The sequence below is a fragment of the Cervus elaphus genome, chromosome 5, assembly GCF_910594005.1.
Source record: "Cervus elaphus chromosome 5, mCerEla1.1, whole genome shotgun sequence".
Classification (NCBI taxonomy): domain Eukaryota; kingdom Metazoa; phylum Chordata; class Mammalia; order Artiodactyla; family Cervidae; genus Cervus; species Cervus elaphus.
The window spans coordinates 54,484,980-54,497,724 of NC_057819.1; the positions used below are offsets into that span (position 1 = coordinate 54,484,980).

The 12,745-nt window shown below is 38.0% G+C and overlaps 1 protein-coding gene across 4 annotated transcripts in view; it reads right to left on the reverse strand.

Moving 5' to 3' along the window:
- Window positions 1-12,745, reverse strand: part of INPP4B (inositol polyphosphate-4-phosphatase type II B) — an 839,852-nt gene that overhangs the window by 85,727 nt on the left and 741,380 nt on the right. For all 4 annotated transcript variants that reach the window (XM_043902501.1, XM_043902500.1, XM_043902504.1 and 1 more), the window contains 4 exons: window positions 8,706-8,878; window positions 7,319-7,442; window positions 6,137-6,254; window positions 193-333 (listed from right to left, as the gene is read on the reverse strand). In XM_043902501.1, coding sequence (XP_043758436.1) covers window positions 193-333; window positions 6,137-6,254; window positions 7,319-7,442; window positions 8,706-8,878 — 556 coding nt within the window. The remainder of the gene's footprint in view (window positions 1-192; window positions 334-6,136; window positions 6,255-7,318; window positions 7,443-8,705; window positions 8,879-12,745) is intronic.

Consider the following 12,745-nt stretch of genomic DNA (forward strand, 5'->3'; position numbering starts at 1 on the left):
TGCAACATTTAAACTTAATAAGAGCCAGGAATCCTTAAATATGAATAATTCTGTCTGCTATATCAAGTAACTTAGTATGGAAGAAAGGAAAATGTTACCCATGAATCCAGTGTCTATGTACAGGAACATGTGGAATTACTCAGCATATTCATAACAACTAAAAAAAAGACTGGTCTTATATCCGAACCTTACCTCTCAGCAAGAGTTTGCTGTTCATTGATTCCAACATTAAAAAGTACTGGATACACGTGAAGCAATTGTCCTTCTTTAATCTGCAGAGGCAGCGACTCAAACATTCTTGCTGGAACCTTCACCTCCACAACGTAGTGCTCACTGGAGACAGAGGAGGACAGAGAGAAGCAGCGTTGCTTTATTTCATTCAATGTTATTTCTTTAGATTCATTGTAAAGAAACAACAAAACAGCTGGAACATAGCACTGATTCAGGTTTTTGGTTGTTATTTGCTTATTTTCTATTATTAATGCATCTGATAATCATTTCATTCATTTCACTATTAAATTACTTGGCATAAAGAATTGTTTACATTTACTTCTATTACTCTGAGTTGTTTTAGGAAAGGAAGAACATTTAGTGCATGTTCATATACCATGTACATAAGAGCTTCAGTATTTGTTTTCTTGATTTTAATTATTTTAAGACCAAGTCTCAATGATAAGAAAAGCAATTAAATGATGGATTTTCAATATAGTGAAACTAATGAACGAAATCATTTATAACATTTTTAGCATAGCCTAATTGTTATTATTGATGAACCTCCTGTTTGTGATGGCCTGATGGAAATGCAATAGTTTTATTATTCAAGATGTAACCTTGGTGGTTCCTGATCATTTCTCCACATTATCATGGGAACATTTTTTTCATTGCAAATTTCCATTAAAAATTACTCAATGTTTAGTGTTGAAGATTTAAATTAGGATTCACAAAATAAGGTCAAGAAGAATAGCTGCTTATGTATTCTGAAACGTATCTTTTGATCCAGTATGAACTGAGAAAAGAAATGTCAAGCTTCACCTGGAATTAAGGAAAGTCCATGTGTTTCCTGAACTATACAGCATGCTAGTGTTGTAATATGCATATGGTGTAAGGAAGAACAGGACAATTAGCGGGTCTCCGTGAAAATCTTTTCAGTTTCTCTAGCATAATAACTACTCTGAATCTTCGACTGCCAGACTTTTTCACCTCAGCTTTGAACGAGAGAACTGGGAAATACCATCCATCCAGGAAGCAGTGATGTTAGCACCACCCTCAGATGGATGGACACTTCATTTTTCTTTTAAAAATTGCTTTAAGTGTCCTTTACAATAGACTAATAGACGGCTGATATTTACTTATTTCAAAATTTTCTGGAATATGAGAAGATTCAGTGGGTAAAGTCTGCTCTGCATTTAAAGATTGCTCTGAAGGTGAAACATTATACACTTCATGATAGCTTTTTAAAAAACTGAAGTATAGTTGATTTACAATGTTGTGTTAGTTTCAGATGTATAGCAAAGTGATGCAGTTATATGTACACACATCTTTTCAGATTCTTTTCCATTATAGGTTATTATAAAATATTGAATATAGTTCACTGTGCTATTAAGTAGGTCCTTGTTTATTTTAAACATAGTAGTGTGTAACTGCTAATCCCACACTCCTAATTTATCCCCCCATTCTCCTTTGGTGTGGTAGCTATTCCCTTCCCCAGGGGATCTTCCCAACCCAGGGATCAAACCTGGGTCTCCTGCGTTTTAGGCAGATTATTTATCATTTGAGCCACAGGGAAACCTCAAGAATATTGGAGTGGGAAGCCACTTGCCCTGGTGGCTTCCACCAGGTAAAGAATGGTAAAGAATCTGCCTGAAATTCAGGAGACACAGCTTCAGTTCCCATGTCGGAAAGATCGCCTAGAGAAGGGAATGGCTACCCACTCCAGCATTCTTGCCTAGAGAACTCCACGGAGGGAGCAGCCTGGTGGGCTACAGTCCATGTGGTCACAAAGAGCCGGACATGACTGAGCTACTAGCACTTTCACTTCCCCTTTAGTAACCATGTCTGTTTTCTATTTATGCTTTTAAAATAAGTACATTTGTATTATTTTTTTGATCCTGCATATAGTGATATCATATGATACTTGTCTCTGTATGACTTGTTTCACTTAGTATGATAACCTCTAGGTGTATCTATGCTGCTGCTGCTGCTAAGTCACTTCAGTCGTGTCCGACTCTGTGCGACCCCATAGACGGCAGCCCACCAGGCTCCCCCGTCCCTGGGATTCTCCAGGCAAGAACACTGGAGTGGGTTGCCATTTCCTTCTCCCATGCATGAAAGTGAAAAGTGAAAGTGAAGTCACTCAGTCGTGTCCGACTCTCAGCGATCCCATAGACTGCAGCCTACCAGGCTCCTCCATCCATGGGATTTTCCAGGCGAGAGTATTGGAGTGGGGTGCCATTGCCTTCTCCATATGCTGCTGCAAATGGCATTATTTCATTCTTTTTTATGGCTGAGTCATATTCCATTTTGTACATATGTGTGTATATATGTATATACATACACACCTCAATCTTCTTTATCCATTCATCTGTCAGTGGGCATGTAATTTGCTTCCATGTCTTGGTTATTGTAAATAGTGCTGCTATGAACATTGGGGTGTATGAATCTTTTTGAATTACAGTTTTTGTTTTTCCCAGGAGTGGGATTGTTGGATCATATGATAACTTTTAGTTTTTAAGAAACCTTCATACTATTTTCCAATTAACATTCCCAACAACAGTGTAGGAGGGTTCCCATTTCACCACAAACCTCTCCAGTGTTTACTATTTTTAGTTTTTGATGATGGCCATTCTGACTGGTGTGAGGTGATACCTCTTGGTAGTTTTGATTTGCATTTCTCTAATAATTAGCAATTATGGTGAAGGACAGGGAAGCCTGGCATGCTGCAGCCCATGGGGTCACAAAGAGTTGGACACAACCGAGCGACTAAACCACAAAATAATTAGCAATGTTGAACATCTTTTCATGTGCCTGTCGGCCAAATGTATGTCTTCTTTGGAGAAATGTCTGTTTAGGTCTATTGCGCATTTTTTTTGATCAGGTTGTTTGTGTTTTATATTGAGCTGTATAAGCTGTTTGTATATTTTGGAAATTAATCCCCTGTCAGTTGCATCATTTTCTCCCATCCCATAGGTAGTCTTTTTGTTTTGTTTATGGTTTCCTTTGCTGAGTAAAGACTTTTGAGTTTAATTAGGTCCCATTTGTTTATTTTTGCTTTTACTTCCATTGCACTCAGAGACAGATCCAAAAAAACATTGCTGTGATTTATGTCGGAGTGTTCTGCCGATGTTTTGTCACTCCATTAAAATATAATTGACATAAGCTCATTGCTTTAAGTATATGATTCAGAGTTTTAGCAAATATATAGAGTTGTGCAATCATGACCATAATTCACTTTCAGAACATTTCCACTGCCTTAAAAAAAATCCTTTGTTTGCATTCAAACCCCAACTCCATAGTCAGCCCCAGCAAACAACTGATCTATTTCTATGTCTCTGCAGATTTTACTTTTCTACATATTTCATATAAAGAGAATCATACAATGTATAGTCTTTTGGGTCTGGCTTGCCTCATTTAGCATCATTATTAAGTCATATGTGTCAGAGCATGTGTCAGTAGCATGCTGAACAGTGTTCCGTTGTTTAGGTATACCACATTTTGTCTGTGCATTCAAGTTGATAAACACTTGATTACTTCATGATTTTGGCTATCTGTGTTCTGAAAAACGCTACTAGTTTTGTGTGGACATTTCCTCTTGGGTATATACTGATGAGTCATGTAGCAATTTTAGGTTCACTCTTTAAGCAACTGCCAAATTGTTTCCAAAGTGACAAAACCACCAATCATGAATGAGGATTCCAGATCCGTGAATATGGACTGTCTTTTCATTTACTGTATCTTATTAATTTCTCCAAGCATTACTTTGTGTGTTCTGTTTCCAATTCTTCATGAAAGTTGCTCAGTCTTGTCCGACTCTTTGCAACCCCATGGGCTATACAGTCCATGCAATTCTCCAGGCTAGAATACTGCAGTGGGTAGCCTTTCCCTTCTCCAGGGGATCTTCCCAACCCAGAGATCGAACCCAGGTCTCTTGCATTGCAGGCAGATTCTTTACCAGCTGAGCCACAAGAGAAGCCCAAGAATACTGGAGTGGGTAGCCTATCCCTTCTCCAGGGGATCTTCCTGACCCAGGAATCTGGGGTCTCCTGCATTGCAGACGGATTCTTTACCATCTAAGCTATCAGATGTGGTGTACGTGCTCAGTCGTGTCTGACGCCCCGAAATCCCATGGACCACAACCCACCAGGCTCCCCTGTCCATGGGATTTTTCCAGGCAAGAATACAGGAGTGGGTTGCCATTTCTTAGAGAGCTTTATTAAATTTAGTCTGATGTAGTTATTCTACTTGATGCTATCGTGAATGGTTATCTAGTCACCACTGTTTCTAACAACTTTTCAAGAGTGCGCTTTATTCTTTTTCTTCTCTGGTCCAAACCAAGTCAGCCCCCTCTGGCAGGAGACTGCCGGATTTTATGGCCTGCTTTGCCCTCATAAAACTGTGCTGACAGAGTTGAGGAAGATGGGAGCAACTCGGCAAAACCGCCACACACTCCTACTGACTTATCCAATGTACACCAGTTTTTCACGAATAAGTACTTCTAAATTTGTGCACAAATTTAGTCCTTAGTTGTAAGATGGTTGCTTTAGAAAATTCTGTCCAATTATAATGTCGCTTTCTAGAGAAAAATTTTGCCAAGCTGCTCACTTTGCCATTCCAGTTTCATTCCCATCCATATGATAGCTTTTGAATTTAGATACAGTCTAAACTCCCTCAGTTCTTTAAACTCCCTCAGAAAAAAACATGTGCACTCTGCCTATAGCAAATGACCTGGTAAGCTTCCATTATAAATTGTGATAAAAGTATCAGTTTCTCACTTTTGATAATAATCTTCATAGTAATACAAGGTGGCACTGTTTTCTAGGCATGTGTATGAGCAATTTTATTCCTTTTTCTTCCAATGAATGGCAAATTAAGCATTAGGCTGCAGTTGAGATATTCAGTTTTAAAGGGATGTGTTTTTTCTTTATATATAAGAAACAGTTACCTTTCAATCAACCATGGATTTCTGGGCATTCTTTACACAAAATTTTAAATAATTATATGTTTATTATAGAAAGAAAACAAGTTTAGTTTGAATTTTTATATTTTATACCTAAGTCTCTTCATCTCTCTCTGGCACAAAAAGGGCTCTCTTTAGAAAATTCATTTTTTTTTTAACTCTGATCTGAGAAAGCTTCAAATTTCAAATATCTTCATGCAGCATTTAAAAGTGCTAATGCCAGAATGGTTAAAATTTCGAGGACTTCTGACTGAAATAATTTATCCATAGGATGTAATTCTTCTATTGGAGGTCTATTCTACACACCATCATTTTTCTTAATTATTTGATATTTTGCCCATCATACAATGACCTTCAAAGCTATTTATTTAAAACTGTTCTTGGAAATCTCAGTCTGACAGTGAATTGTCAAAAATAATTAAGAAAAATGGTGGCATATGCCCCTGACATAGGAATACATCTTTTCTAAAATGCTGCTGCTTTTAACAGAATTTAATACCAAGTCATCTCAAGAATTATGACACTATTAACTAAATGATTCCAGCAAAAATAAAAACATCCAGAGCTTTAGACTAGATAGTAATAAAAAGAAAAATGTTTTTCTCATGCTTGCTATTACTTTGAATTCCTCACATTTCATGGGGGAGCATTATCCTATTTATTTCACTATAGTGCAATTTACAAACATCCATGAGACTTCTAAGAGTTTTTCAGTATCTTCCTCTGTCATGTCACCTACATTTATTTCTCATTCAAAAAAGGAAAAGAGAACAAAAGAAACATTTCCAAGCCAAATCTCAATTCTCCTTGGCTCTGTTGTCAGGGGTTAGTAAGAAACATCTAACAAAACTTGGTCTTTAGGAAATGGCACCACTTACCACCTTCCTGTTTTAAGCTCTGTTGTCAGGGGTTAATAAAAAACATCTAACAAAGCTTGGTCTTTAGGAAATGGGCACCACTTACCGCCTTCCTGTTATAACTGGCAAGACATCATTGGATGTGGCTTCAATTATTTTAAATGCGACTTTTTTCAAATCCGAAATACCAACGGCCATGTCCTCGAGCATTCCAATTTCCTCACCTAAGCAAGGGCAAAGGAACCTAGTTACAAACATACTATTTGAAGAGAATGTCTCTTTATACTCCGCCTTCCTGCTAGAATTTGTTCTAACAATTTAGTGAATGAGTTCCTGAATGCAGTGAATCCGTTCTAAGGACATTTGCCTCAGTCTGAAGGTTTTCAACAGTGAAATCAGAACCGTTTCAATAGACTCCAGCTGTCCATATGCCCTTTGAAGGAAGGAAGGAGGTATACCTTTGCTGGAAGGCTAGAGAGAAGCTTTAGTTCTTTGATGACACAAAGTATCGTGCAAATCTTTCTCCCTTGGCAGGAGTGACATTTGATTTCTAGAAAATAGAGATGGTTGTGTTGAAGATCACTGACCTAAGCTCGTGCTAGTTTTATATTTAATACACTGAAAAAATAAAGCCTAACAAGGAGGTAATTAAATAAGAATCTGTCCTGTGCAAAAGAAATATAATATGAGCCACATACAAAATTTTAAATATCCTAGAAGTCAGATTTTTAGAGTAAAATTTTAAAGGTGAAATTAGCTTTAATACTGTTTTCCTTTAGCTCAATATATCCCAAACAGCATTGCAGCTGTAAATCAATATACAATGATTAATTATTCATTAATTATTAATATAAAACTGTTTTCTACTAGTATTTGAAATCTGGTGGGCATGTCGAGGATTTATTGATCTGGACTAGATATGTTTCAAGGGCTCAAATGCCACACCAACCTATGTATTGAACAGGGCAGTTCCAGACATTAGAGACTTGGGACTTTAAAAATCCAGTCATTGAAACTAGGTTAGCAAAAGCTTTTTATATTTAAAAAGCCAGATGGCTGCTCAGGACTCCACTGTGAAGTAATCTATAATTCCATTTTCAAAACATAATGAGGGTAAAAGCACAGTGACAAGGAGAATGAATATAAAGAATTGAAAGTTATATTCTTTCTCTAATGCTTGATGCAAGAAAGGTTGACCTCTTATTTTTATGTTTAACTGAAGAATCTATGGATCACATAGCTTTACGAATAGGGATATTATTTTAACATGGACTAAAGCAATACTCACTATATGTACTCAGCAGTCCTTCATATTGTACTATCAGTCCCACCGTGTGAAGCTGCTCAAGGAAGCCAGGGTCATACAGACTTGTGTGCAATTTGATGATAAAACCACAAACCAATCCAGCAAGCTAAAAAAAGAAAAGAAAAACACTGAAGAAATTCCTGGGGTCAGTGAGCTTTAATTTAAAAATATTTAAGACTTTGAGACATCACAGACTTAATTAGAAATTTCCAAGCATGTGTAACAAAATTGTAACTATTTATATATCCATTTTGAAACCATGGATGTATAAACCTATGCTCTAGGACGGTTTGAGAAAGGCAGCACTGTGAAAGGGGAAAGACCAGGCAGTAAACTCATAAAAAGTCACTTAACACTTCCAAAACGTTCTCAAATATTTTTGCACACAAAGAATAGATATAATAGTTCTCATTCCACAGAGTTGTAGTGGAGAGATCTATATAAGGCACAGCAAAGTGCCTGACACTTTGCTCCATTTACTACTGGGTCATCCATGAAATCGTAGGGGACAAGGGATATTTTGGTTAAATTATTCCCTTTATCTGGATGGTTTACAAAGACAAGTTTCCATCTCTTTCCCTCCAGGTGTGTGTCTATAAAACTCAATCATGGAGGAGCAGGTAGGAGGGGAGTGGGAGCACGGCTACTGTGACGGAGGCCAGCCTCGTTGCCATGGGCTACAGTTGGGTGTCGGCAAAGGTGATACTGCCATAATTCCATCCAAGACTATGGCCTGGCAAACTTCTATATAAACAACAAAAACAAACAACAACAACAACAACAAAAAATAATAATATAATAATATAATAATAATTATATAATTATAATAATAAGGCCCTGTCCAGAATTCACGAGGGAGCTGTAGAAATAAGGGGTTGCAAACAGATCCCTTTTGCCAGTCCTGGCTGCTATCTGCATGGTGCATGGTGCAGAGACCCCAGGAATAAGATGAGGACAGGACAAGGGACTCTTTCCCTCAAAGACTCTGTGCACTATGAAACAATGGACATTTCCGAGACATGGCCACCTTTTTGCAGAAATAAATATTTAAGGTCTCCCACACTGTTTCTATTCGCTAGGTATCTGTTATGAATAAGAAAAGCTGGGTATCAATACCTTAAGAAAAGGATCCCCTTAAAGAGCAAACTACTGGACTTTCCTGGTGGTCCAATGATTAAGACTCCAAGCTTCCAATGCAGGGGGCATGGGTTCAATCCCTGGTCAGGGAACCAGGATCCCACAGGCCAGGCGGTATGGCCAAAAAAATAAAAGTAAAAGCAGACTATCGTAAGACGATCTCTTTCCTCACTGAGGATACTATCTGACAGCCCATCAGTGTGCTGGGCTCACAAAAACAAGAGGCACCTACCGCCTGGCTGAAGACGATGTCTCTTCTCAATGTCAGCATCAAACACTGGGGCAGGCTGTAGGCGAGCTCCTGAAGGAGAACGAACGTCAGGGACTGCTTAGCTCGATTCACCACGTCTCCCATGCAGTCCTTCAGGGCGAGGATGAGGGGATACAGCTGCTCATACCAGTCCTCTGCGGGGCGGACGGAGCACAAGAATAGTGGGATAGACAGATTAAGGAAGATCTGGGAGGACAGAACCAATTTATTTACTTTCAGTGATGTTCTACACATTACTTAGAAGTTACAAAGATAAGAGATTTCCAATCCCAATTTCTCCTCTGAACTCGCGATGTCTATAACCAGCCACCCATTGGATCTCTCCACTTGGATGTATCTCATTTATAGAAGAACTCCTCTCCTCTCTGCTCATCTCTCATCTGTGCATTGCCTGGATCTTGGTGGATGGTGCCATCAAACTCTTCCCCTGCTGGAAACATGTTTTCCTGGACTCCTTCTATAGTCTTCACATATAGTGGGTCATGAAATTAGTTCTACCACCGTAATAGGGCTTTCCTGTGGCTCAGATGGTAAGGAATCCGCCTGCAATGCAGGAGACCCAGGTCCTATCTCTGGGTCAAGAAGTTCCCCCAGAGAAGGGAATGGCTACCGCCTCCAGTATTCTTGCCTGGAGAATTCCATGGACAGAGAAGCCTGGTGAACTACAGTCTAGGGGCTTCAAACTCCCATCAAACACTCATCTTCCTTTTGCCCTCTCCCATTATCAGTTACCCATTTCCCACGGACCACTTCCTATCCTGCTCCATAAGTGACCCCTCTTCCTCCAGGCATATCCTTCTCCAATCTTTTCTCAACAGAGTTGCTACAGGGATCTTTCTAATCAGTTTGAATTCCACCAATCACTCTTTCATTTCCTTACTATTTTAAAGACACCAAAGCATTCAGAACGAAGTCCCAAAGCATGACAGACCCTGCATTATCTGATCTCGACCTATGTGTCCAGTCTCATCTCTCAGAACTTTTTCATTTGTAGCTTTGAGTCCCAGGGGAGCTGAACAGACCCATTTCCCCACATCTGTTCTGCTCTCTCATCTCAGTGTCTCTGCAAATCCTATCTGCAATCCTGGAGCATTCTTCCCGTGCTTATCTTCCTGACAAATACTTTATCTTCTCTGCAGACTCAATTCAAGGCTTCTCTCTTCCAGGAAGTGTTCTTAATTTCTCCCCTAAATCCCCTCCTCATTTACTAAAATTTGGGTCAGGTTCGCTTTCTTTGTGTTCACAGCTCCTTGCCCGTACTCTTCTGCAAGAAAGTGAACTCACTGAGGGTAAGAAATTTCTGTTTTACTCACTGGCTCTCCAGATTGCAGCATATCAAATATTCAATTTTTAATTAAATGAGTAAAGTTGGAATAAATTGAACAAAAGTCTTTTAACATATAGGCATGAATGAGAAAATCAAGTTTTTGACAGTATTTGGAATCTGAATAGCTTTTCTTCAAGTCAGGATACAAAACTGAAACCATCTGTGCTTTCTGTATGCCTAGAAATTTAACATGTTTCAGTTATATAATTATGGCTTTGGCATGTGATATAGAAACAAGTTATATTCTATTTCAGTCTATTTGAAAATCAAACCTTGACAAATGTCAAATATTATAAATTCCAGACTGTGTGCTATTCCATTAATATATAAATTGACAGTGGTATGACAAATACAAATACGATTGAAAAAAAAATGAGTGCATGCTGAAAGTTAACTATGAATCAAGATCTGAAGTGATACAATCTTCTCAGTTTACAGAGTGAGTAATGTGAATGGTCAATAACCAGTTAAGACCTTGAAAGAGTTATAGGTAGTGATGAAAAGAATCATAATCACTATCGCACCCTATCTACTGTCACTAACTTGTTTTATGTTCTATAATAGATTAGATGAAATAAACCAAAATGGTTGAAAGGATAATTAATGGTCCCAACTTAATAAAAAGAGGTGCTCTTGTTAATACTCTATGTAAATGCATATGTGAAGTTGTAATACAAAATACATTAGGAACATTAGGAGTTATTATTTTAAAATATTGTAGAATTAAGTGTTATGAGAGGAATAAAAAACACTAGAGGAAAGAGAATTCAATGAAGCCCTGTTAAAAAGGACTCATTTGTGGGCAGCTTAGGATAAAATATGAACAGTGGTTCAGTTGAAATAGGCACCAGGTAACCATTGATTTTTACGTCATTAGTAGACATAAAAGGGCAGATGGAGGTACATCAGACTTATTTGCAGAGTAAAAGACACATCAAGAGACATCAAGAAGGAACACTTGACATTCATATTGTTTTCATAGTTACATTGTCTTACCTTTCACTCTGCTATTTGATTATTGTTCTCAATATGAACAGACAAATACATGTGGAAAACAAATATCTCAATAAATCGACCCAGATGTATATCTTAAAAGATAACAGACTGAAAACCAATTTTGCTTTGTGTTTAGGTCTGCAAAAATGAATTTCTACTGAAGAATTCTCCAACGTAAAATAAAGCCTGTGTGCAGTAGATGGCGCTGCTTTATCAGCCTGAAGTAAAACTACCTGGTCACTTACTCCATTCTGTAACTGATTTATACTCTTTTACACATTTGCAAAGTTCCCAAATAGCAGGTATATGTTGTCCGGGCGCCTTGCATCCTCTTCTGTGTCAAGTGATCAGTAACCTCGCCAAAAGCGTGATAAGCTCTTTCTATCAGAAAGTGGAAAATTAACTTATTCCCCCCGCCCCTCCCCGCCTTGGAAGATACTAGCTCAAATTAAACAGAGCTGATGGCTTTTCTTAAAGATCTTTAAAAGGAGAATCTTCACAGATTTCTTCATCAGCATAATTTCGTCACTTCTAAACCTATCTTCACTCTAATTTAACCATTTGATTCCTAATCAGAAATGCAATGAGATCAAAAAAGAAAGAGATCACCTGATCTAGTCCTACTGGAATAAAACTGAGGACCTGAAAAATAAACAAACACACTGAAATTCTATGTCTAGAAGTGCTCTTAGGTATTTGACACTAACCACTTTCCAGTGTCTTCGCTTACTCTAATTATATATACTTCTTATGACTAAAATTTAAGGAAAAGGACAATGTAAGAAAACAATGATAAATAAGAAAATGACAAGTTGGTGAGCAAGGTAGAGTGTCTTAGAGATAGCAGTAAGCTTCCTATCAAGAAGTATGAGAAAGCTAAAAGTACTTTTTTTTTTTTTTCTTCTAGAAAAGAAGCAATTTAAGTTTAGCAGATAAAGGTAAACCTCACTGGCAAATGCAAATTGCCATGACTTCAGGTTTTGTTCCCTGTTAATATTCACTCAGTGTAAATCTCAGGTTCTGAAATAAACACAATGGTGTGCGACAGGGCAGAGACAGGCTGAAGGAGTCAGTTCATAAAGGGCCTTTTTGCTTCAACGAGCATTCCAAATCACTCTGAGAAAGGCATAGCAAATGCTTGTGTTTTTCCTGAAAAATATTTTTGGGGTACAACCAAAAAAGCAGCAGGTCCTGACAATCCTGAGACCACTGTGACATCATCCCTCACGGCTTCCTGTCTCCCCCTATTTCACAATTTACATGGCACTTGTTTTGTCCCGATGGGAAAGTCATTTTCTGGGATGGATGAAGATGGAGTTCATTCTGCATTTTCTAGTTCAAGTAAGAAATCTTGAAATGAGATTCAGACTTATCTTTAAACAACTAAAAGTGGTGCCTTTTATGTATGAGGGAACCTTCTGAGGCACTCTAAATTATTTATGTCTTCATGTGAGTGGTCTTACATGGGTGTATATAATATGCAAAAATTCATTAAGCTGTTCACTTAAGATGTATATACTTTTCAGTATCTGTGTTATAGCTCAATAAAAGGCTTAAAAAATAAAAGAATCTTGAAATGCACACATCCATGCTTCTGAGTTTAGTTTCCTCATGTTTCAACGGAGATTTTTACACACACACATATACACATACACACCTACGATAAACCCAGAGACGC